Source organism: Ananas comosus, linkage group 13 (genome assembly GCF_001540865.1).
Source record: "Ananas comosus cultivar F153 linkage group 13, ASM154086v1, whole genome shotgun sequence".
Classification (NCBI taxonomy): Eukaryota; Viridiplantae; Streptophyta; class Magnoliopsida; order Poales; family Bromeliaceae; genus Ananas; species Ananas comosus.
In genome coordinates this window covers 365,510-390,424 of record NC_033633.1, presented here as the reverse complement: position 1 = coordinate 390,424, position 24,915 = coordinate 365,510, and the positions used below count along the sequence as shown (strand labels likewise).

Here is a 24,915-nt window from a genome sequence, read left to right as displayed (position 1 = left end):
CCTTGGTTGGGCCCACGTAGATTCAATGGGCCAAATTCGGCCTTAAATTATTCATATGGTTTCGGGCAACATTTTGTTCATAGGCTTAATCAAAGTAAACAAAATTAGTTAAAATCCCAGATGGAATTTGGGATTTTGTGCGGAAGTTGGTGGGCCTTATTATATGTGCGAACCAGATGTTAGGCCCAATAATTTGAAGGGACAAGTTAACAATTTTAGTACTTCTCAGGGACGCGCATGCAATTACCTTTTCTTCCCCGAAGAAAACCAGAGCAAAGAGCTCATCGTTGAGATCGAGAGAGAGAGAGAGAGAGAGAGAGAGGAGGAGAGGAGGAGAGATGGAGAGGTTATCTCGAATCTTCGGAGCGGGGGGGATGGGGCACCCACCCAGCGACGCCCCTCTCCTCGACTCCTCCGAGCAGGTCTACATCTCCTCCCTCGCCCTCCTCAAGATGCTCAAGCACGGTACTCACCCTAACCCTAAACCCCTTCCCCTTTTTCCTCTCTTCGTCTTCGGATTATGGTTTCTCAGCGTCTTCGTTGGTATAGGAAGGGCCGGGGTTCCCATGGAGGTGATGGGGCTCATGCTCGGCGAGTTCGTGGACGAGTACACGGTGCGCGTCGTCGACGTCTTCGCGATGCCGCAGAGCGGAACAGGGGTTAGCGTCGAGGCCGTCGATCACGTCTTCCAAACAAACATGCTCGACATGCTCAAGCAAACTGGAAGGTCTCTAATATCTAACCCTACCTGCTCTTTAGCAAGTAGATCTTATAGTATAATTGCGTTTGGAAACAAGAGAATTATTGGAATGCTAAGTGTAGCTCTCTAGATTGTAAGTAAGATCATGAGGCTAGTGTTGTGAATGCTAATTTTAAAACATTGAAGCTTGTGGGGTTGTTGTTATCTTAAAATGCTGAGTAATTTCATGTTTTAATGTAGGATGTAGATTAGATTATGTTTTAAAGCCCATGCTAGGCAAGAGGCATGCTAGGACACTCCCATATCTTCGCTTTTTGTAGCCCTTATAAATGCGTTTTATGCAATGCTTCAGCAGATGTGGAAGTTTTGCTTCTCTCTGTACTGAGTGTATGAGATGCAGAAGATTTACAAGTGACGCTAAAATGATTGCAAATCATGTATATGGCTATGTGTCTGTTGGCACACTCTATGTTGGCCTGCATCATATTTGTGTGCACGTGTGCGCTTTCGTGCCCCTACACAAACTTATTAGCTCTCATGTATTTGCGTACGCATGCTACATTAAATTTTTAGTTCTCCACATTATGTGTTTTGGAGTTCCCTTTTTTATTCTTTGACTTTGAGTTTTGCAGCACCAAACGATGTTTTAGCAATTACTATGGTATATGGTTTTTGGAGCATCGTTTATATCTTCTATGTATACTGTTAGTGCTGTTCTTATCCTTCTCTTTTACTGCTGTTGCTGCTGCTGTTGTTTCATCTCCTTTTCAGTTAATAGTCTCTTTGCTGTTTAGATGTTGCTCCTAGCTGTAAAAACAAATCAGCTTCTTCCTATTGTTTAGAACTGAAGATATATTCACTTTAAATTCTGTACAAATGTAACCAGAAGTTAAGATCTTTTTGCTTAGATTGGCTAAATTCAACCAAGAATTGCTTAGAACTTGTTAGTGTGCTATATTGTTCCTTCTTGATAACAGTGAATGTTTTTACTGTCTTGTACGTAAGTAAGCAGATGCTTTATATTCATCTTAAAGGACTTTTAGGTGTTACCCATTTACAAATTCTTGCTTTTATGTGACATCCTACGGTTTACCTTCTATTTAATTAGTTCTTGTTTTCTTGTTTAGGTGATGTGTGTTGCAAAGTTTGTGTTTTTTCAGTGCATAGTAAAGAAGAATTGAAATATCTAATAGGAATCATTAGGACTTCTTCCTATAATATATATCTATTGGCACTAGAACAATGCAAAGACCCACCTATAATTGAAGGCTTGCATCAGATTTGGTATCTACAAAAGCAATATAAAAAAGATACAAAACTTGGATGCTTCATGGTGGCCTATTAATTTGTGTCAGAATAGTCAAGATTCTTCTTTTTATCAGATGTGTTTTAGTCTCAGCATATATTCTAACTTGTTCAAATTGTACAGACCGGAAATGGTGGTGGGTTGGTACCACTCTCATCCTGGCTTTGGTTGTTGGCTCTCTGGTGTTGACATAAATACCCAGCAGGTTTGTGCCTCACTTTCTTTTTTTTTCCTTTTCAAGTAACTTGAAATTTTTACATACTTTTCTTTCATATTAAGTTATGAATTAGGAATTTCCACTTGTCTAAAGAATTTCTTTTTCTGATGTTTATTTTCAGTTCAGACTTTTTCTGTTCGTATTATAAACTGTTTATTTTTCTGCAGTTCAATCCATTATGTCATTTTGAAGTGGTCTTAAACTTTATCATTCGAATATTTCAATGTGCAGAGTTTTGAAGCCTTAAATCCTAGGGCGGTTGCAGTGGTTGTAGACCCAATCCAAAGTGTAAAGGGGAAGGTGGTTATTGATGCTTTCCGGTTGATTAATCCTCAGACTATGATGCTAGGCCAAGAGCCTCGCCAGACCACATCCAATGTTGGACACCTCAACAAACCATCCATTCAGGTAACCTCTTTGCTTTAGTAGATAACAATATGGATAATATCTGTTTATCATTCTTATTTCTGCTACTTACTCTCATTCTCTTTGCCTTTCCAGGCATTGATTCATGGATTGAACCGACATTACTACTCCATAGCCATTAATTATCGTAAAAATGAGCTGGAGGAAAAGATGTTACTGAATTTGCATAAGAAGAAGTGGACGGATGGTTTGATGCTGCGGCGATTCGATACACATGCCAAAACTAATGAGCAGACTGTGCAGGTAAGCCTACTGAGACGGCTGGCTGTCTGCAGCTTTACAATATTGATTTGATAGTTATTTGTATTCGATGCTGTAAATTTGCTACTCTGCTCCAGCGCATGAACTTTGCTAGTAAGCCAAAAGGGAAGGTCCATGTCCACTAGATTTAGGGCCTATTTGGATGGGCAAATCAAGTTGTCTCAGTGATATCTTACTGGATGGCTTTAGCTGTATGGGAATTCTCTTTTCGAGTTGTTTGATTTTAGTCCATTGTAAGATCTTCATGATCATGAAGAGAAATGCATTCTACTAGCAAAACATAAAAATGATTTAAAGGTTGTATATGCTCGGTGGTTGTAGACTTGTAGGCATCTTTCATTTTCCCCTTCAACCAAGTAGCACATGCCCTTGTACTAATTTAGTGAGCATGACGGTGGTGCGTGGAAACAGGCCAATTCAAATCAAGCGGACTTCATTGATTTTGCCTCAATTGAAATTATCATCTTGTTCTGATTAATATGATGAACATATGGGCAGGAAATGCTGAATTTGGCTATCAAGTACAATAAAGCAGTCCAGGAGGAGGACGAACTGCCGCCTGAGAAGCTGGCAATCGCTAATGTAGGGCGGCAAGATGCAAAGAAGCACCTGGAGGAGCACGTCTCGAACTTGATGTCATCCAACATCGTGCAGACTCTCGGAACGATGCTAGACACTGTTGTATTTTAATGTTGGTATGACTTTCAAAGCACGTGCTTATTGCTTGGGATTATGTTGATCTAAGTTTCTCTACCTGTTCCGTGAAAAGAAACTTTGGAAATTTTGACGTCGAATGATTTTATAGTTGTGGTCGTCAGAGAAACACTTGTAAAAAGTTACATCTTCTGGGTCCTCTGTCAAATTACTCTTCGTCAACTCTAATATCTTGTTTATTATGATACTTCTCTCGATACATTATTTGAAGGATTTTTGGTGTGCGACTTCAAGGAACTTGTTAATGCGTCTCCATTGTCAGAAAAGGTAGAGGAGCTTATTAATAAGCTTGGTTGGAAACAGGAAACTTTGAGGTTTAGTTAGTTGAAATAATGGGTTTATATTAATTGAGTCCTTGGTCATTGGTTGGCGTCGCCAGCAACTTCGGAGGGTGATATTTGTTGAAATGGTAAAATGACATATTGAGCTTTATTTAGAGGTACAAATAAGATATTCAATAATAACAAAATTTCTTGTGTGGTTGGAAGATGATGGAGGCTTAATTTTTGTTCTTTACAATGGTTTTAATTATCATAATTTGGTTGAATAGCGCATTTAATGCGAGTTGATTTTTCTTATTCCGAAAAAATGGCTTAAGGCTGAATATGATATTCGAAAGCAATTTTAGATATTTAATCACGCTCCTCTCCTACTGGATTTATATATTTTTAAAAATAAATCAAAAAGATTTGTTCAATAAAATATTTAGGTACCCAAACAATATTTTTTAGGTTATGGTTGGATGCCGGAATAAATTATGCAAGAATAACTTATTCAATATAAACATTTTTAGGTGTGATTGTAAATGGAAAGTTTGATTTTTATTTCTTAACATTTCTTGTTATTCATGATTTGATAAGATAACATATATATATATATATATATATATATATATATATATATATAGAGCAGGGCTGCTGTGCTCTCAGGAGCACGGAGGCCTCCGTGCTCCTGAGCCGTTTTCGATGATGGAGTTTTCGAATCGACGATCGGCTCCGTTAAACTTGATCTAGCGTATTTAAAGTCTTTTCTAGAAATAATTTTTGCGATTTTCATGATCATTTACCTAGCAATCAAAAGGATTCAAAATCAAAAATTTTTAACGACTGAAAATAAAATCCTATAAAAAGTGGTGATATAGCACTAAATTTTTCGATCAGAAATATAGATCTTGTTGTAGATAGTATAAAGAATTTTCTATCAAATTTCATCTGATTTGAATATCTTCTACACCGTTAAACTTGAAAACGGCAGATATCAACCATTAAAATTATGGATTTTGAATCCTTTCGATCACTAGGTAAATGATATCGAAAAATTACAAAAATTATTTTCTAGAAACTTCAAATGTGCTAGATCAAGTCTAACGGAGCGATCGTCGATTCAAAAATTCCATCATCGAAAACGGCTCAGGAGCACGGAGACCTCCGGGTCCTGAGAGCACAGCAGCCCTGCTCTATATATATATATATAATATATATATATATATATATATATAATAATATATATATATATATATATATATATATATATATATATAAATGTATAAATTTTTTGAGCAAATGAAAAATACACAGGGCACAAAACAAAATTTTAAAGTATATCAAAAGTATACATTGAATAAGGTATATTTATACATTCAAACAAGGTACAAATGAATATGTATAATATGTATAACCTATGTATTTATTTATTCATTATTGTCACGTTTGGCTACAAATGAGGGAATTGGCTATGATAGTGCCACGCAGCTCCTATACTGTTTCTCCGCCATATGCCAACGTCAAATGGGACCTCTGTTGCTTTCACGTTCAATTCCCACCCACCGTTCACATTGAGCACAATTGCAATATCCCTTCTTCTGACCCTATACTACTCCATTTCAATATTTCAATACTGACAAATACTAATTCCCACCGACCGTCTCTAACGCAAGCGGCAAAAGGTTTGGTGGTTGATATCTGAGACCCAAGTTCGAATCCTAGTTGATTCACATTTCTAGCTAAGTTTATTTCTAAATGAAATAAACAAAGCGGGTAGCGTACTATCTATCTCCAAAAAAAAAAAAAAAACAAATACTAATTCCCCGTCTAGTAAATGAGACTATTCCCACACTAATATTGTTTTCAATTTCTCATTTGAGATGCAACAAACATAGGCACCACAACGCATACTTTTAGAACCAGTGAATTCAAAGTTTTCATTTACAGAAGTATATATTATTCAGCTGTCGCACGACAAACTACATAACATCACTAAAATTTCGAGGGGTGGCAATCCAGCTTTGCGCAGGTTGATTCCCACCGGCTCCTGCACTCGCCCGCTTCTCCGTCGCAGCACCTGCACACGATTCCGAGCGATCCCAAAACACCGACGTACCCTGAAACAGTCACACCACACGGAAAGAAATCATGAGATTCTGTCGAAGCTGCATGCGATTCATGATTTACTACTATCGAAAACTAAACATGCTTAAATTATCTCTTGTTTTTAAGATAAAACGAAAGGTAAAGTATGCAAGTTTTAAAATTTTGAAAGTAGAAACTCTAATTTAAAATTTTTTTAATTTTAGTTATATTCAGATGAAGTTACAAAAGTAGTTCGCGCTTACTCTGTAGCTTCTCGAAAGGCAGCGGCCTCGCATCCGCACATCTGGGGAAGTCATGAGCATGGAAGGAAACCAGGAGGAGGAGCAGAAAGCACAAGGCGAGCGGGCGAGAACCCATGTCTCTGTTCTATCCAGGGAGTCCCTCAAAAACTCCAACAAGCTTTAATTTATATACATACATATATATTGCACCGGGAATGTATGGAGAAAATATATATCGACCAAAGATGAGTCCACTTAATAATAATAATAATAATAATAATCTTGTATTCGTGGAAAAAGCAACAGCTGATTGGCCTCGCCCCTGGGTTGAAAGGAAAGGATCGATTCGATTATGATGGGCTTCTAGAGAAAGGTGGGGTGGGGTGGGGGGGGGGCGGGGGCGTAGCTGACGTGCTACTGCCACGCGTTTGCCCTCATATCACGGCTCCCAGAAGCAAAAGAAGCTTCTACTTTTGGAGCTAAGTTTTTTTATATCAAAACATGGACTATGTTAATTAGTCCAGCTAAAATATTATTAATATATTATATAAATAATGTTTGTTATGAACTTTTAAATTTTTGAATGCTTATAATTTATTATTGGCTAAATTACAAAAAACCCCCTGTAATAACCCGCTTTTTCACTTTCCCCCCCAGACATTTAAAAACCTATACTTTGCCTCCTTGTAAAATAAAAAATATGCACTTCACCCCTACCGTTAGGGTTCCGTTAGGGATTCTGTTAAAAAATATTTTTTTATACCGAAAATATCCCTCTGCCTCTTCTCTGATGCTTCGCTCCCTCCGGCTCGCCGCCTCGCCGCCTCGCCGTCCTCCACTGTTTCGCCCTCGCCCACATCCCTTTCGTCCTCCTCCGCCACCTCGCCTTCGCCCTCGTTGTCCCTGCCTACCTCTCCATCAACATCCATCTTAGTATCCTCCCTACTGTCGCCGAAATTGATGGGCGGCGACGGTGTAGGAGGAGAAGGGGAGCAAGTGGAGAAGAAATTGGAGAGGAATCGTGGCCGATTGAGGTGGAAATAGCGGCGGATTGAAGGGGCGGCTGAGAAAGCTCAGGAAGAAGACAACAATGGCGAGGGGCAAAATGGTCATTTTACACACCGTGATCCCCCTGTGAACATTTTTTATTTTATAAGGGGGCAAAATGTAGGTTTTTAAATATCAGGGGTGGAAAGTGAAAAAGCGGATTATTACAAGAAAATTTTCTGTAATTTAGCCTTTATTATTTGTAGCGGCATTATTATAGCTCTATCTGACACTTTAATAGCCTCGCATTGGATAATATGAAAGTGTGTGATGTCTTTACAAGTGCCAGACACACTAGTAATAATAAATAGACTTAAATATTTTGGGCCGATGGTTTAAACCCCGAGTTAACAATTAATTAAAAACTAGAAATATAAAAATCTATTTTCTACTTTGTCTAAATTAGTATGATTTTTATGCTTGTACTTGCGTAGTTTAGTTTGTCCCAATTAATTAGTTTTAATTTAGTATATATTTAACTATATTTATAATATTTTTCAATAAAAGATCTTTAAGTTGATTAAACGGACATAAATAAATAATAAATGGTGGGCAAGATAATGCAAAGAGCATTTATATTGAGTTAATCTCATCCATCAATATGAAAGGTGTAAGATGTACACTTTTATTTTAGCTTTTTCAATTCCACTCTATGTAAGATAATGAATATTTATTTTTACCGGTTTCGTTGAATCTCATGGGTCGTGAGATAGAGACCTGAATATAATAAGTTCAAGTTAAATTAACATAGTATAAAAAATAATAATAATTGTGTGTTATCATGTAAGATAAAAGTTAATTAAATATTATTACTGTCACCTTATGAAATTATATCATGTAAGCTAGATATATAAAAGTTAATTGAATATTATTATTGTCACGTTATAAAATTATAATATCAGAAGACTCTGTCATGACCAACTGGGGAGAAGCTTTTTTGCCTCGGATTTCTCTCGTCTATCCTTTTCTGTTTTATTATTTTTGTCGGCCGTGGCGTAGTCGGCGGGAAAAGAAGGCCGGTTACTCTCTCGAGAGCCCGAATATTATGTATTTGTTAAGCAATGTCACTTTTAATTCATCCATCCATCCAAAAATTATTATTTAATACTAAAATTTTTTAAAAAAAATTATGAATATTTAGATAAAAGAAACGTAAGATTTACATGAATATATTTTTCTGAGAGATAGAGAGAATTATAATTGTTAAGACTAATTTTTTATTTATGTTTATCGCATGTTATATATGAGAGCAATTCCAATTAAACCTATCTTCCACATGTAAGTCCGGTTTGGAAGGGCGTATTTTCGGTTAAATAAAAAGATTGCGGGGGTCACCTTCCATACAATTGTTTAATCATGGCTTAATTAGTGTTCTTCTCTAGTCCTCATTTAATTATAGTTTACACCTTGTTAAAGTACTAATGGAGTGTCATATTTTGGGTATTTTTGAGGGACTCATAAATATATGTTCATTCTAACATGGCAAATCCGTCGCAGAGTGTTGTGTTGTTATAGAAGACAATATTTCATATATGATATCCAATAATATAAATTCATCACAAAAGAAGCAACAAATATGATTTGTCGGATATGTGGAAAAAAAAAAAGAGCCTAATTTGAAGATCTTGGCATTTGTACAATTGCTGAGTTGTTCGTATTTCTTTTTAATTTTGTTTTCTTATTACTAAAAAAAAAATTTCTATCTATTTAAATTAGGTTCACGTCTTAAGCCTATCAAAAGTCTCAAGTCTAAACATAAGAAAAATACTGAATAGAAATATTAATAGTATAGTTTTTAAAAATTTAAACTTTTGAAGAAAAATGATTGTCTCGTGTAACCAAATAGTTGCTTTTCACGTGCCCCAAATTCGACAAATCTACAGTTTTTATTCCTTTCATTTATACTATAATTTTATCAGTTGCTTATTTCTATTTACTTATGACTTAGTTCCTAATTACAGCTGAGTGTGAATAAATCATTATCCAACGTGTAGCTATCACTTATTAAGTTCCGCACGCATGGTGCCAGATCATACTTTAGAAACTTCCAAAAGTACGTCGGCAAAAACAGTCACTTTCCATTTCAATCCTTTAACTTTGATCCAATTAGTTTTTTTTTTTTCTTGGTGTTTAAGTAAAAATGTTAAGTGTGGACTAGGAAACGATGCAATTATTCATTTATTATGGTGTTAATGTGTAATTAAGCATCATTATAAGGTCCAAATAACTCGGCCCAAGCCCATATGAAAATATGGCACAACAAATTAGTACCAATCTGGTCTAATTGGCCCAGCGCAGCCCACATAATTACCCGGGCACAGCTCACGTGCGCTAAAACTCTAATTTGAAGTTTTTGAACTTGATTGAGCAACGAACTATTGGAAAATCCAAACAATCATTTCGATTAATGCAAATACATACATATTCTATAATTTCCCAGTTGACAAATCTTTGAAACGAATTTTGATTTTGAACAAAGATCTCTGAAAATTAATAGCTAAAACATAGGAGATGTATTATATGGGCCGAGGGGTCAAAATGGGCCATCCCTGTTTAAGACTCGGGGGCCTTTTTTATGCAAGTCCCTGTTTATACCTGGGTTGCAATGTTGGGCTATACAGTGATGAACTAAGATCCAGGCCCAAGTACATGTGTAAAGTATATTTTCTACTTTACACATCATAATGAGAAGCAGATAATGTTTTTTTTAAAAAAAATTTCTTCTCAGAGAGAAAGGTCGGTTGTCATCCACTTTATTCTTTTTTTTGGAAATAAATTTAACTGAAAATATAAAGTACTCAATCTAGCTAGACTAATCACATTAATAGTTGCATTAATAGTTATCTTTGTTTTAAAGTCAGTATTAATAGTTTCATTTCATGTGGTACTGGCAATTATAATGACAGTATTGGGCTTTAAACTTGAGATCTTGGATTCCAACTATTAAATTCCTGATCACATGCACTAAGGACGGTCGGTAAAAAGTAAATATTGTTAAACTAATTTCCAGTCATCTTCTATCAAATTGATATTTTAGGTATAATACCCACATGAGCACACTCCTGGCTCGAAGCGAGGCTCGATTCCGTATCACATTCGCCTAGAGGGCAATTATCTATTTACCTATCAATTGTCGTAAACAGTGGTGATAACCAATTTGTCATATACTGATGTATATTTTTACCCCTATATGTTTTTCTCTAGACTTTTTCAATAATTTGTATGGTAAATCACTCGTCTCATATTTCATCAAAAGACTAGGAAAAACAAAATTAAGCAGCTCTTTCCATTATCTCATAGATTTAGCTGACTAGTTACCAGATATATATGGCCAATGAAAAGGCAACAAATCGATTTCCTTTTTGAAGTCTCAATAACACACCATGCGTGTTGTAGCTAAATTCTTTTCACACCTTGATTGCAGTATCACTTTTGTTTTCCATTAATAAGATTGATGAATCAGCAGCCCCTACTTTCTCCCTTCAGATTGTAATATATACTATATTTAGAAGATCTAGTTCTGGCTTATCACAAGGGCCTGTGGGGAATGGGAAGCATTATTATGAGCCTGTAGAGTGACATGACAATATTAGGACTTATCTTAGCATTATTATATTAGTGGCTTTTATCTAATCAGATCAGATAGATAAGCCCAAAAGATAAAGATTATCTTCATCCTAAAACATTGTAGTCAAAAAGATCCTTCTCCAGCCAAAAGTGGCGATCGATAGTGTATGTGAAGATTAGAAGAATGAGGTCCATGTTGCTCGTGGCCCTTCCTGCTGAGTATAGATAGATATATTCCTTTTTCTGCGATTTGAGTTGATAATATAAAAGATTTGTATGAGTAGATTTATTTTAGATATCCTCACATGCGTGATCCCACAAGGGTGTCATGTTGAAGCTGCAAGATAATGTATCTTCAATATTGTAGGGCTTTATCTTTGTGTGCTCCAAAGTGTCTTTTTAGACTACGCATTTGGGTCGCACAATCTAGATTTTTCTTTTTTTTTTTCTTTTGTAGCTGACATATTTGTAATCTACTTCTCAAGTTTAAAAAGTTACTATGTAGTGAGGATAACGTATAGTTAAATTAAGTTCTTTCCCCCAGTGGTGTTTTAGTTGTGCTACTGTTTCAGTAGATATAATTAGAATTTTTCAGACATTAATTTCTTAATGCAACTCGAATGAGAATATTACTAACTAACATATATATATATATATATATATATGTATAGAATTAGGCTGGAATACTATTAATAGTAAAACGCTTTTTTTGCTATCAAGTTTTTAACCCTTGAATGAAAAATTATGGGATCAGGATGATATTAGTTAGTTAGAGTTGAGTGGTCCCTCTAGAATTGAGTGATCCCTACTGGGTTATAGTATTTAATCCAATGATTAGAAATAATGAAAAGAGTTGATCCAAAGGCTAAAAAACTGGTAGCAACAATGAATTTTGCTACTAATAGTAGCCCAGTCCAACTCATATATATATATATAGAGAGAGAGAGAGAGAGAGAGAGTTGAATTACCATACTACTAATAGTACATATTAAGAGTGGATATTATTTACTTTTCACTCTTGAATTGTTACTATTTCACCATCCCCACTAAACCTTAGATATCTAAAAATAGAAAATAGATAATATCAACTATTTTCATACTATTAATAATATTTTTGCACAGTTATATATATATATATATATAGTCCAGCTACTATACTCTTATGAGTACGATCACATTCGTACTCATAAGTTGTTTTCGATGATAGAGCTTCCGAATTGACGTTTCAGATCGTTAAACATTATCTAGAGCATTTAAAACTTCTGGAAATCAAATTTTATAATTTTTCGAAATCATTTATCTTACGATCAATAGCTCACAAAATTGACAATTTTTAACGGCCAGTATGTGATACTTGCTAGTTTAACGGTGTAAAAGAATCGGAATAACTTGAATTTTTGATAGAAAATTCTATTCATTACCTAAATAAAAATCAATAATCCCGATCTTAAATTGAAGGATCCGATCATCCATTTTTAGGACGTCGTTCAATTTTGACCGTTCATTTTATATCCGCTTGATGGACTTTATAATGATTTCAAAAAATTATGAAATTTATTTTCTAAAAGTTTCAAATACTCTAGATCATGTTTAACGGTGTGGATCGTCGATTCAGAAGCCCCAACATCGAAAATAACTTATAAGTACAAATGACTGTATACTCATAAAAGTATAGTAGCCCTACTATATATATATATAGAGCAGGGCTGCTGTGCTCTCAGGAGCACGGAGGCTTCCGTGCTCCTGAGCCGTTTTCGATGATGGAGTTTTCGAATCGACGATCGGCTCCGTTAAACTTGATCTACCGTATTTAAAGTTTCTAGAAAATAATTTTTGCGATTTTTCGATATTATTTACCTGGCAATCGAAAGGATTTAAAATCAATAATTTTTAACGGCTGAAAATAAAAATCCTATAAAAAGTGGTGATATAGCACTAAAATTTTCGATAAGAAATATAGATCATATTTTAGATAGTATAAAGAATTTTCTATCAAAATTTCATGTGATTTAAATACTTCTACACCGTTAAACTTTAAAACGGCAGATATCAACCATTAAAAATTATGAATTTTGAATCCTTTCGATCACTAGGTAAATGATATCGAAAAATCGCAAAAATTATTTTCTAAAAACTTCAAATGCGCTAGATCAAGTCTAACGGAGCCGATCGTCGATTCGAAAATTCCATCATCGAAAACGGCTCAGGAGCACGGAGGCCTCCGTGCTCCTGAGAGCACAGCAGCCATGCTCTCTCTCTATATATATATAGAGAGAGAGAGAGAAAGAGAGAGAGAGAGTTGAGGTAGAATACTTCCAAAAGCACCAAAGTGGTGTTGCTTTTGAGTTTCTAGCTTTTGGATGAAGAAATGTAAGATTGGAATAATGGTAATAAGTGGTGATAGGTGGAATAGTATTTAATCCAAAAACTATTAATAATCAAGGAGTAAATCCAAGAGCTAAAAAGTTTGAAGCACCAAAGAGATGGTGCTTCTAAAAATATTCTAGCTAAATTTTATATATATCTATATATATAGAGTCCGGCTACTATGCTATCGGTAGCACGGAGCGCTCCGTGCTACCAAGTTGTTTTCGATGATGCGGCTTCCAAATCGACGATCGGCTCCGTTAGACTTGATCTACACTATTGAAAGTATTTGGAAACTAAATTTCAAATTTTTTCGACATCATTTGACTAGTGATCAAAAGATCTCAAAATTGACAATTTTAATGGCCGATGTGGTGTGTTTGTGAGTTTAACGGTGTAAAACAATCCAAATGCGATGAAAATTTTATAGAAAATTCTTTTCACTATTTAGAGTAAGATCAGTATATCTGATCTTGAATTTAAATCTTTTATCATCATTTTTCATGAGATTTTTATTTTCAGCCGTTCAATTTTAGACTACTTGTTTGATAGGTAAATGATATCGAAAAATTATGAAATTTAGTTTCTAAATACTTTCAATAGTGTAGATTAACTCTAACGGAGCCGATCGTCGATTTGGAAGCCACATCATCGAAAATAACTTGGTAGCACGGAGCGCTCCGTGCTACCGATAGTATAGTAGCCTAGCTCTATATATATATATATATATATATATATATATATATATTATGTCTCGAAACTCATTTCAGTTTCAAACTCTGAAAAAAAATCTCTTTCTCCTTTTCCGTCTCTTTACAAGTGTCCAGCTCTTACTACAGAGTATATATAAAAACAGTTTAAATTAAATAGAAAATAGACCAAATCAGTGTTTAAAATAAGCTCCTAAATTGTTCAACCAGTACGTAGACATCTCCATGCCACGCCACCATCTCATCTGGAAGAAGTCCCATGACAGCAACAGAGAAAAATTAAGATAAGAGAGCTATCCGTTGTATGGGCAGCATCAGGCACATTGTATACACATGCACGACCCTACAGCAGTGTTTGGTTCGAAAATAACACTTATTCCCTTCTTTATTCCAGAACGCTGCGTTTGGTACCCGAGAATGCAGTCTTTAAATTTCTAAAATAAGTTAGGTATAAAACTGGAACTGCTGTTCCACCATTTTTTCTGGAACAAAAGCTTGTTTTCAGATAGGAACAAAGTTAATTAGAGTCTAAATTTAATTTTAATTATAGTATTAAATCATTAATTAATCTAATTAATATATTTAAATTATTAATTATTACTTAAATAATAAAAAAATTATTAATTTATTATTTATAATTAATTATTAATAATTTAATGTATTTATCCATAAAGTAATATTTATATTGATCAACCATTAAGATTTCTATTAATCTAATTAATTTTTTTTTACTAGTTATCTAGCTAAAATAATTTACTAACTAATTAAAAAGATAAATTATTTTTTATATTCAATTAATTAATTAATATATTTTTATTATCTTATACAATATTCATAACTAATAAATTTATTAATTTATTAATTTATTTTTAAGTAATATTTGATGTTAATTAATTAAGTAAAATAATTTAATTTAAAATTATAACCCTTATTTTTTTTGTTCCAATCTAACCATTCAAACGCTATTTATCTTATTTCTAAAAATAATACAATTTTTATTCAAATGCAAAATTGGTCTTAATATCTACTTGTACCTAAATTTGTACCTATTTCTCAAAATAAACAATTCTTATTTATACCCGTACCAAACGCAGCCTACAGTGCAACGAGAGGCCCCAGCTCGATTTTCTTCCCTAATCAACAATAGTGTTACTACATCTGCTCCTGAAGCGTATTTCAAAATATTGTTGATGAGTTGGTAATGTAATTAAGTTGCAAGTAGTGCATGACGGGCTCATTATTTCATTAATGATGATGTCTATGTATAGAAGGCATACTAGACGAGTTTGGATTATGGATACCTCTTACCAAGCGAGTAATTTTAATACTAATCATCAAAAAAAAAAAACAAGTATTTTCTAAATCTGAAAAATATCTCGTCAAACAAATTGGTTTGACAGTTTGGATTAAAATATTAATTGAACGAAAGAGCATATATCTAGTTGTATGCATGCATGCATAATCTTCATTAAAGAGATCCTATATGATATTTTTGCTTCTCAATGACTGCTGCGTTAGCTTATATACGTAACACTGTATTCACATTTTTACAATTTAAAAATCAGATACAATTCACAATGGACCGTCCCATGCATCCACCAGGACTCCTAGTGGAACAGGTGAAATCATTGTATATATGTTTAGATAAGCTGCTGTGAGCAGAGTATTTTTCTTTCATATTTAATTACCTACCATCCACTAAATAGTAGATGTTTAAACTGATAAACTATATTTTTTTAATATATTTTGATATATTAATAACATTACTGGAGCAAAATATCCCGATCCCTATTTAACACTAGCACATGTCGCCAAATATGTCGACAGTTGGGCCCAACTGATTCATGTGATTGGTTCCATTCCCTCGCCTACTTTTGTCAACTTCCTATGGCACTTCAGCGAGTGACGTGTAAATTTTCATGAACATTACTTATTTACTCCCTTTTTTAATTCTCTCTCTCTCTATACATATATATATATATATATACATACATATATATATATATATATATATATATACACACACATAACACACACACACATATATATATATATATATATATATATATATATATATATTATGTTTTAGGTTTTATCTCCTCAGATTTTGGTGGAATGGATCAACTGATAGTCTCACTCGGGAAAAAAAGAAAGAAAAAGAAAAAAGATATCCTGCACTTGTGTGACCAAGCAAATCGGATCTTTCTCTCACTAGAGCAATACTATGATCCCTTTTGTGGTCCAAATTGGATAATGATTCCTCTACATGGGCCTTTGTAGAATCTAAGGATTTGAGATAAGGATGATGTCCAGGATATATGAGAGAGAGAGAGAGAGAGATGGATCTAGAGAGAGTGAGAAAGATCAAAGAACAAAATCTTATAGTTCACTAAGTCAGCATTCGTTTGACCATATAATGCACAAGTTGAAGCATCAGATAGGATACGATAGGATAAAATGTACGGATAGTCCCTGTACAAATTTGATATTGTAAATCTTTTTCTGAACTTCCATATGTCCTATACTTTAGTTTTTAAAAGCATGTGAGATGGTATTCTACAAAATGGGCACTAAATTTTTCAACAATTGAAAATTAAAGGTGTAGTATGTGCAAAAATTTAGCAAATAAAATGCTCAAATAAAAAGTATAAGAACCACTTGCAATAATAATGGATCGTACAGAGAATATCAATACATTTTACTCGATTGTGGTATTGTTCTTGGGGGGGGCTCTAGAATCGCACCTTGTACGTGCCCAAGTTGCCACGTGATTATGCATTGCATATCTAAATATTTGGGTGGTGGGAGCATCGCAATTTGACTTCAACGAGGGCTTAACTTCGTGGAAAGAGGCTTCTAATTTGTTCTTCGATCACTTGAGAAAAAGCCGTGGAAAAGTTTCATTTTCATTATATATATACTTCTACAAATTGTCAAACAGCATGTGGAGAGAATTTCAAATGGCAAATTGTGCAGTTTAAAAGAGCAAATTGATGCATGCCGCATCTAAAGTCAATATTAGCAAAGCAAATTGATCAAGTTGATGCTTTGTACTTCCCCCTCATAAGGCGTGTGAGATTATTATGCCAAATACATCTTCCATCACGGAATAGAATACTATTCCGTGCGTGTTCTACATATACAATAAACTCGAACATAATTTAATGTGCTTGAAAAGGAAAGAAAGAACAACCTCTAAATTTGCTACACAGAGTTATTTGTTAGTACTCCATAATTTTTAAGTACAAGCTAGCTAGCTCTAATGTATGATCACATTATTTTTAACTTTAATTTAGAGTAACAAATTAATAGGCCAAAGTATCTATGCATGAATATTTCTTCCAAAATGATAGTTTCCAATGTAAACCAGGGTGTGTGAGTACTAAAGCTAATTACCTCTTTATAGATCGAGCTCATCTATTTTAAAGTCGATGGTAACTTATTAACGTGCTCTTGTACGTGTGTACGTTCGTTTGTCCCTCAATTTAAGTAGATGTACAAATGAAAAAAAAGGTTGAACTCAACTAAGACTAACACATCAATATCAACATCAAGTATTGATGACGTACTTTCAAACTCTTGTGTGCTAGTTTACTAGAGTCAATTACTCAAAACGAGCCAAATCGAGTGGTGGACTAATCCATGCATAAATCATAACAGCTGATGCAATTTTTGCTACGTACGTGTCGTCTACACAATACCATGCAAACTCTACGCACAAAATTAAGCACCTCGAAATTCTTCGCCGACGACAAAACATAGGACTTATCGACATCTTAATCTATTGTCCGAGTGCCAAGTGTCACGCCCCGTGGCAGAAGCTCTCCGACACTTCGCCAACGCGGCGACGCTTCGAAAGGCACTCTCGTTGCCACGTGGTAGGCCCCCTCTTAGTGGGCACCTCTAGCTAAGGATTGTTGATTGTCCTCATCACTATCTGATGCTTCTCTATCCTCCAACTCGATCCCCCAATCCTCTTTAGTTTCTTTTGGATCTTTTGCACAGAGTCATATGATTCATGCATGCATAGCCCGGTATATATAAGGTTGTCCCGTTACTAAAGTAACTTCTAAATCTCTGTAGTTATCTGTTTCCCTACACAAATTTCTACATGCCACTTTTGGACACAAGGTAATGCCGTGACGAGCATGCATGGTGGAAAACGCCCACGGAATTTCCACACTTGGGTTGAGTCCAGTAGGGGGAATTAATGTCGCGCCCTCGTGGTAAAAAAGAGGTCCTATACCTATATCTACACGGCGGATAGGATATTCCGATAATAAATTAAGAAAGAGGGGAACGATAAAAAGTAGAAAATATATTATCACCCACTATTGTAGGCCATTTTGAAAAAGTACCGCAACTTTATTTTTGTTATTAATTTTTTTTAAGAGAGATATAGCACGTTTTCTACTTTTTTTATTAAAGAAATAAATTAAGCTGCAAAAATGAGGTAAGAGGCCTCCGAACCAGATCAAAACAAAAAAAATAAATAAATAAATTCATGAGCTAGAGTACACTCGTTTAAGCGAGCTGCTCTCCTCCTACTAATGCATCAAACTTCTGATCAGTTGACAACTAGTAAAGGACCAGTATTAACCAACCTAAAAATAACGGCATTCTTTATAGACTAGATGACCCACCAACTCGCTAGCAGTCCCGTCATTCTGTTTCCAACAGACTGATCACTATCCTTGTCATCCACTTATCTCATGTGTACCTCACATCATCGCCCAGATTCCAACCTAAACCCCTTCCGGTCATTCTATTAGTATTATATTTTAAATTGGTGCCCTACTAACTTCTACTTTTTCTTATTTATATTTTTATAGTTGGCTAAATTAATATTCTTAATCTAGTAAGCTTATTATCTACCAGCCATTTAAAAAAAAATGTTTTGATATCAGAATATTAAGTAATAACTTGTGTATTATTAAAAAAGTTTGTGGTTGTCGTGTAAGAGTTTACTATAATTATTAGACCCCTGTAAGGTCTCGTGTGTTGTGGTTTCTTAGAATACTACATGCCACATTTTCTATAATTTTTTTTTTCCGGAAAGAATGATTTGGAGGTCAAATATAGTATGTTATGATAAGCATCAAGTCATAATCTCCATCAAATAACTGGTGTCGTTTTAAATAACTTAATAGAAAAATATATAGCTAGTAAATCAGATAATGTTCATGTACCAAACCAAGCCCTAATTTTTGTTTTTACTCACCAGAAAGCAATTATTAAAATTATTAAATTTGATAATTTCTTTATTTTTTGGATATAATAATCAAATATCAAAGGAAATCAAAGGTTGAAAGACGTTAGTAATTACAAGGGTAAAATTCGATCTGTCCCTCTTAAGATTAGCTAATTTTATCTTTGGCTTGTGTGGTTTGAAAATTTTAAATTTAACTATCCCATAATTTTATTTCTATATATTTTCTCTAAAAAAAAAAATTTGCTAAACTACCATTTTTTAACGACCATATATAAGTTAAGTGTAATTTTTTTAATCGTAGAATGATAAAATAAAAATAAAATAAACAACAGAATAATTAAATGTAACTCTTATATCATAAGACGGCAAAATACAAATAAGCTAAACCGCTTATGAGCAAATTGAATTTTACTACAATAATAATAAAGCTGAGGGTTCTTTTGAGAACGGCCTGTAGTTGAGGGGGCATTTGTACAATTTTTATACGGATAACTAAAACGGAGGGGATAATAAGTGGTTGGGGATGGGGCGCCACATGTGCGCGGGTGTGGGCGGTGGTAGGCGCACGCACAGGGAGTCAATTATAATAATAATAAAAAATCGAGAAAGAGAGAGAGAGAGATATGATATGGTCATATGGGGATGGGATGGGGTAGTTGTGGCCGTTTATTATCCACTATCACACGTGTCACCTGCGTCGGCGGCAAGTGGCTGCGGGCCCACACCCCCTCACGGATGCCCGATGGCCCCACGTGGCGCTTATCCGCTTCCCCCAGCCACCGCTACCATATCATGAGATGAAAAAAAAAAGTAGAGCTATAAATTCTTAAATTTTACCTTTTTTAGAAAAAAATAGCATACTATTCGCTTCGTTTATTTTATTTAAAAATAAATTTAGCTTGAAATATAAATCAACTAGTATTCGAACTTGGATTTCGGATACTAACCATCAAGTCTTTTTGCCACTTGCGTTAAGGACAATTGGTTTAAATTTTAACTATTTATTAATTTTAATAGGTGATTAAGATGAGAGAGAAAAAAGAAATTGAAAATAAATTTTAAAAAAAAAATTTGAGATACTTAATTTTTGAATTGAGCTAGAATATTTTTAAAAGCACCAATCCCTTTGTGCTTCTAAGTTTCTGGCCCTTGGATTTACTCCTTGATTACTAATAGCTTTTTGATCAAACAATATTACACCTACCACCACCAACCATCATCATCATCATCTCAACCTCACATCTCTCTATCCAATGGCTAAAACTCAAAAGCATCACCTTCATGGTACTTTTGAGAGTATTCTAGCTTAACTCCTTAATTTTTTCTCAAATTTTTTTTCTCTCTCATCCTAACCATCCATCAAAATTGATGAATAATTAAAAACTTAGAAATAGAAAGGATGAGCTCCTAATAGCACAGTAATCTTGCTCAATAAAAAATAAAAATCATTAAACATTTTATAGGCGATTTCTTAAAAATTCTCTAAATTATATAAACCTACTTTTCAATAGATTCAAAATATGGATTAAAATAAAACAAAAAATATTAGAAGTTTGATTCAAATTCATGACTATCGAATTTATATAATTTTCGAATCCGAGACCTCGTGTTTTAACACCATAATAATTTGTTGTGATGCCGTGCTGATAATATAAAATAATTACCAAAGAATTATACCATTTATATATTAAACTCTATATTCAACCCTATCTAATTAAGTACTTTATGATATTTAATAGTTCTATTTATCATTAGTTAGTAATTATTTAGTAAAATTAATTAAAGTTGTCAAATTTAAGGAAACGACGATTGGACGCTCTAAAATTATTAATTTAGATATATTTCAAAATATCTTTAACAGTTTGAGGAATCTCCATAATAATTTTTTTTATTTTTAAAATATAAATGGTCAAAAAAGGAAAAAATCAAGCAACTCGAGAGGTGGAGAGGGAGAGAGGGTGAGTGAGTGTTCATTAATGGAAACTGGGATTCGGATGGCGTGGAGGAATACCCAACTGAGACTTAGGAGGAGGAAAAAGAAAATTAAAAAAAGAGAATACTGAGAGAATTAACGGCAATAAGAATTTTATTTTCCCCTTCTAATTTTTTTGAATAATTATTATTTTTTAAAAAAAAGAAAATAGGGAGCGAAGGTCTTTAAAAGCGGGCACATGGGTTGCGAGAACGACGACACAGGGCAACGCAAACAACAACAGCAGCAGCAGCGCCGACGCACCCTCATCGCTATAACTCCTACCCCTTCTTCCTCTCTCTCTCTCTCTCCCCTTCTCCTTAATCTCTCTACTCTTTTGGGCTTTGTTGCGAGAGAGATTGTGCGTGTGTGTGCGCGCGCGCGAGAGAGATTGTGCGTTTGTGTGGGGGGAATCGATGGAAGGTAAGAAACCCTCTTCTTCTCCTTCATCTTCATCTTCATCTTCGATCGCCGACGAGCTCTTCGGGCGCAAAGATGGGGGGAAGGGCTCGTCGTCGTCGTCGTCGTCGTCGTCGTCGTCGTCTGGTGGGTACTTTAGCAGTGTGTTCCCCCCCGCCTCTGCGGTATGTGCTTCTTCTTATTTTGGATTGTTAATTTTGTCGAGTTGAGTTGCATGTTGGAGTTGTTTGGGTGGTTTTGGGGGATTGGTTCAAATTGGGTTTTCTTTTTTTCTTTTTCTTTTTTTCCCCTTCCCCCTCATTTAAAGGGTTTTGTATTTGGTGATGCGTTGATGTTTCTATGATTTGGGGGTTTGATTCTTGCTTTGCTTGATGTGGTTGTGTATTTGATGTTTCTGCCTCTGCCTCTTCCTCTGCTTCTGCTTCTCATATAGCGTCAGCTTTTACAGCAGCAGAAAGCAGAAATACGATAGATGACCTAAAATAGAATATTTAATTTAATAATTTTAATTATACTTGAAAAAAAAAATTTCTACCGTGCTACTCTTAAAATTACTGCTTAGATAACACTTCATCGGAGAGCACTAGCACTAGCACTGTATCCTTGAGCAGAGCCAAATACGCCGATTGGATACTTTGCCAGTATCTAACTCTTTATGCTAGTTTTGCTTTTTTGTTCTTTGCTCTTGATTTTATCTGAGTTTGGAACTGCAAAGTCAAATATTATGATGATAACATGTTATCTGAATGTTAGGTGATGGGCAAGGATGCAGCACATTCTGACTTGTACTGGGCATTGAACAAGCAGAGAGCTGAGGGTCAGAATGGGAATTCTCATGGTGCGCGACTTCAGCATCTTTGATTGAACTCTCCTAGCATTACGAGTAGCTGTTGTTATATTATCGGATTCAATTGGATGTTTGTTTAATTATTTAGGCTTTTATGTCATGTAGGGCATTGGAAATGTTTTGCTTAGAGATGTGCAACAATTGCTTGAGCTGGATTCAGTCATATTCAAGATTTCTTTGTAAAAACTTGCTCTTTTATTTCTCTGCGACTAAAGTCGAATGAGAATAATGAGCTCATTTCTTGAGAACATCATGCATATCTTAGTTTCTTCTTTCATACCTAGATTTAAGTTTTTGTTTATGGCGGATGTTGGTTCCCTTTACTTAGGTAAGGTTTTGCTAAAATAAACATATCATAACAAAGTAAACCTCAGATAATAGACATGCATGACACCAATGCAAACTTGGTATTTACAATCTATTTCGAGTAAGAAATCTTTCATTGCGAACATTCCTGACATGCATAACCGAATGGCTTCATATTAAGATGGAAACCAAGTTTTTGGCATTAACACATATGACATGTCCACTTTTTGATGAATTAAATTACATTTCTGAATCAATATATAACTACCAAACATTTTCTCGACACTTTTTTTTTAGTATTAAATGCTACTATGATTATAGATAATAAATAACAACTAACTTTAACTGTGCTTAACATGTATTTCCCAGAAGGTAAATCTCAGGGCAGTCCAAACAAGAATCAGGCCACATATAGTAAGGATGGGAAACCCGCTTATTCGACTGAGTCGACTGAGTCGCCTTACTTTGGGTCCTCTGTGCATTACGGCGGCCGAGATTTCTATGGTAGCGCTCCATCCAAGCATGCCACTGATTCTTCTAAAAGCGTAAGCGCTTGCAAAAGAAAAATAGACAACTAGTGGCTCTATTATTTTTGAGAAGATTCATAACTATCAATGAAATTTGCTGCAAAGCTAGAAATTCACCAATCTAACATTGCTTTTTTTAATTATTATTATTTGTTGTTAATCATCAGTACAAAAATGATGAGGATGATGAATCGGCAGCTACTAGAGGGAACTGGTGGCAAGGTATAGCTTAGTCCAAAAGAGTATTTAGTTATTACGATAACATATATCATAGAGGAATAAAATAATAACTCATCCATTTTTTATTTTTTATTTTTTAGGTTCCCTCTACTACTAAGGGAAATATAAGGATTGGTGTGCTCTACTTTTAGATGTAAGAAGGTACTGCAAAGTTTTTTAACTCTTTAACTTTTTCTAACTCTGTTGTGAGTTTGTCAACGTCTCAAGGAGTCATCATTTAATTTTATGAGTTTGTCCACATCTCAAGGAGCCATCATTGAATTATATCTTGAATGTACAATAATGTTTCTCTTCAATTCTAAAAATTGGGTCTAATTGTCCCTACTGAAATATTCTTCAATATATAGAGACGTATTTAGCTGCACTCTGAGATAACTATAATCTATTCAAACGCACTGCAATATGCTCATTTTTTTTAGTATTTTTTCTGTTTCCTCTCACAACTAATTTGATTCTTATTATTATTGTATTGTGTTTCTTTTATGTTTGTTATCTATCTTAGCTTAATTACTTTAATTATTTAGTTTTCTCACAACTATTTTGCTATTGACGACAGGTACTTACTACTTAGGAAGCATAAAAACTAAAGCTGCTGCAAAAATATCCAAGAACTATGGAAGCAGACATCTGTTCGCGAGTAGAGGCAACCTTTTCGGTGCATCGGCTTTACCGAACGGTGTATTTTGTTGGTCTACTTTTAGGCTTAGACTAGCAAATATCAATGACTATCCATACTAATTGGAGGCAGCAGACTTTTTTAATAAGCTTCTGTTGCTGTTATATAGATGCTCTTTAGAAACTATAAAGTTAGGTTTGGTTTTATACTTTTTCGGTTTAGAGGTGACTAGCGAGCTAGTGAGCACACCATTAGAACTTATCTTCTACTTACAATGAAAGAGTGGACGCAATGTTCTGCTTGTTTGTTATCTGTCGCTATCTGTAAGGTATTGTATAGAAATATGCTTGTTTTCTTTCTTGTTCAGGCGTTCAAGATTATTTTGGCCAAATTATACTTTTAGTCCTCAGACTATAAAGCGTATGGTACTTTGGTTTTCAAATATTAACTTATTATAATTTTTGTTTGAATTTTATATAATGTTGCAATTTAATGTAATTGGTTAAATGTAGACCTATTGTCTTTACGGAGGTAATGTAATATCTTATCATTAATTGAAATACTGCTACATCACTTTTTTATTATCGATATATCAATATTTAGCCAACTAAATTGGATCGGGAGATTTGATTGATTGTAACAGTTTAGAAAGTTCGAGATAAAAATTACAACAAATTAAGTTTGAGGATCAAAATGTCACGGACCTTATAATTTGTGGACGAGATGTGTAAGGTAGCCTTCTACCCTTCTTCTTTGTTGGTTTGTGCCCTTTTAGGCTATGGCCGTAATAGTTAGAGAGATGCTAGTTATGGAGTGTTAAGTAGCGGAGTGCAAAAGCTCATTTCAGCTCTTCAGCAGCTATTCATGAGT

At 34.5% G+C, this 24,915-nt stretch overlaps 2 protein-coding genes across 3 annotated transcripts; both read left to right on the top strand.

Annotated features, from left to right (window-relative positions):
• Positions 252-3,857, top strand: LOC109719673 (26S proteasome non-ATPase regulatory subunit 14 homolog). The gene is made up of 6 exons (XM_020246453.1): positions 252-465; positions 550-727; positions 2,130-2,211; positions 2,455-2,631; positions 2,725-2,892; positions 3,409-3,857. Exons 1-6 carry the CDS (start codon positions 339-341, stop codon positions 3,598-3,600), a joined length of 924 nt encoding a protein of 307 aa, XP_020102042.1. The 5' UTR covers positions 252-338; the 3' UTR covers positions 3,601-3,857.
• LOC109719398 (suppressor protein SRP40-like) lies at positions 21,056-24,447 on the top strand. 2 transcript variants are annotated; one of them, XM_020246047.1, is made up of 6 exons: positions 21,056-21,673; positions 22,263-22,347; positions 23,032-23,207; positions 23,357-23,411; positions 23,510-23,562; positions 23,986-24,447. In XM_020246047.1, exons 1-5 carry the CDS (start codon positions 21,506-21,508, stop codon positions 23,524-23,526), a joined length of 501 nt encoding a protein of 166 aa, XP_020101636.1. In that variant the 5' UTR covers positions 21,056-21,505; the 3' UTR covers positions 23,527-23,562; positions 23,986-24,447. The 2 variants fall into 2 exon arrangements, with proteins under 2 accessions (XP_020101636.1, XP_020101634.1); XM_020246045.1 differs by having other exon boundaries at positions 21,057-21,673; positions 23,510-23,570.

What these genes read in the sequence shown, in the direction of transcription:
- LOC109719673 (XM_020246453.1), top strand. Translation starts at nt 339, where the DNA reads ATGGAGAGGTTATCTCGAATCTTCGGAGCGGGGGGGATGGGGCACCCA. An exon ending in ATGCTCAAGCAAACTGGAAG is followed by an intron (nt 728 to 2,129) that starts GTCTCTAATATC and finishes CAAATTGTACAG; the next exon opens with ACCGGAAATGGTGGTGGGTT. An exon ending in TCAACAAACCATCCATTCAG is followed by an intron (nt 2,632 to 2,724) that starts GTAACCTCTTTG and finishes TTGCCTTTCCAG; the next exon opens with GCATTGATTCATGGATTGAA.
- LOC109719398 (XM_020246047.1), top strand. Translation starts at nt 21,506, where the DNA reads ATGGAAGGTAAGAAACCCTCTTCTTCTCCTTCATCTTCATCTTCATCT. An exon ending in TGTTCCCCCCCGCCTCTGCG is followed by an intron (nt 21,674 to 22,262) that starts GTATGTGCTTCT and finishes TCTGAATGTTAG; the next exon opens with GTGATGGGCAAGGATGCAGC. An exon ending in TCAGAATGGGAATTCTCATG is followed by an intron (nt 22,348 to 23,031) that starts GTGCGCGACTTC and finishes TGTATTTCCCAG; the next exon opens with AAGGTAAATCTCAGGGCAGT.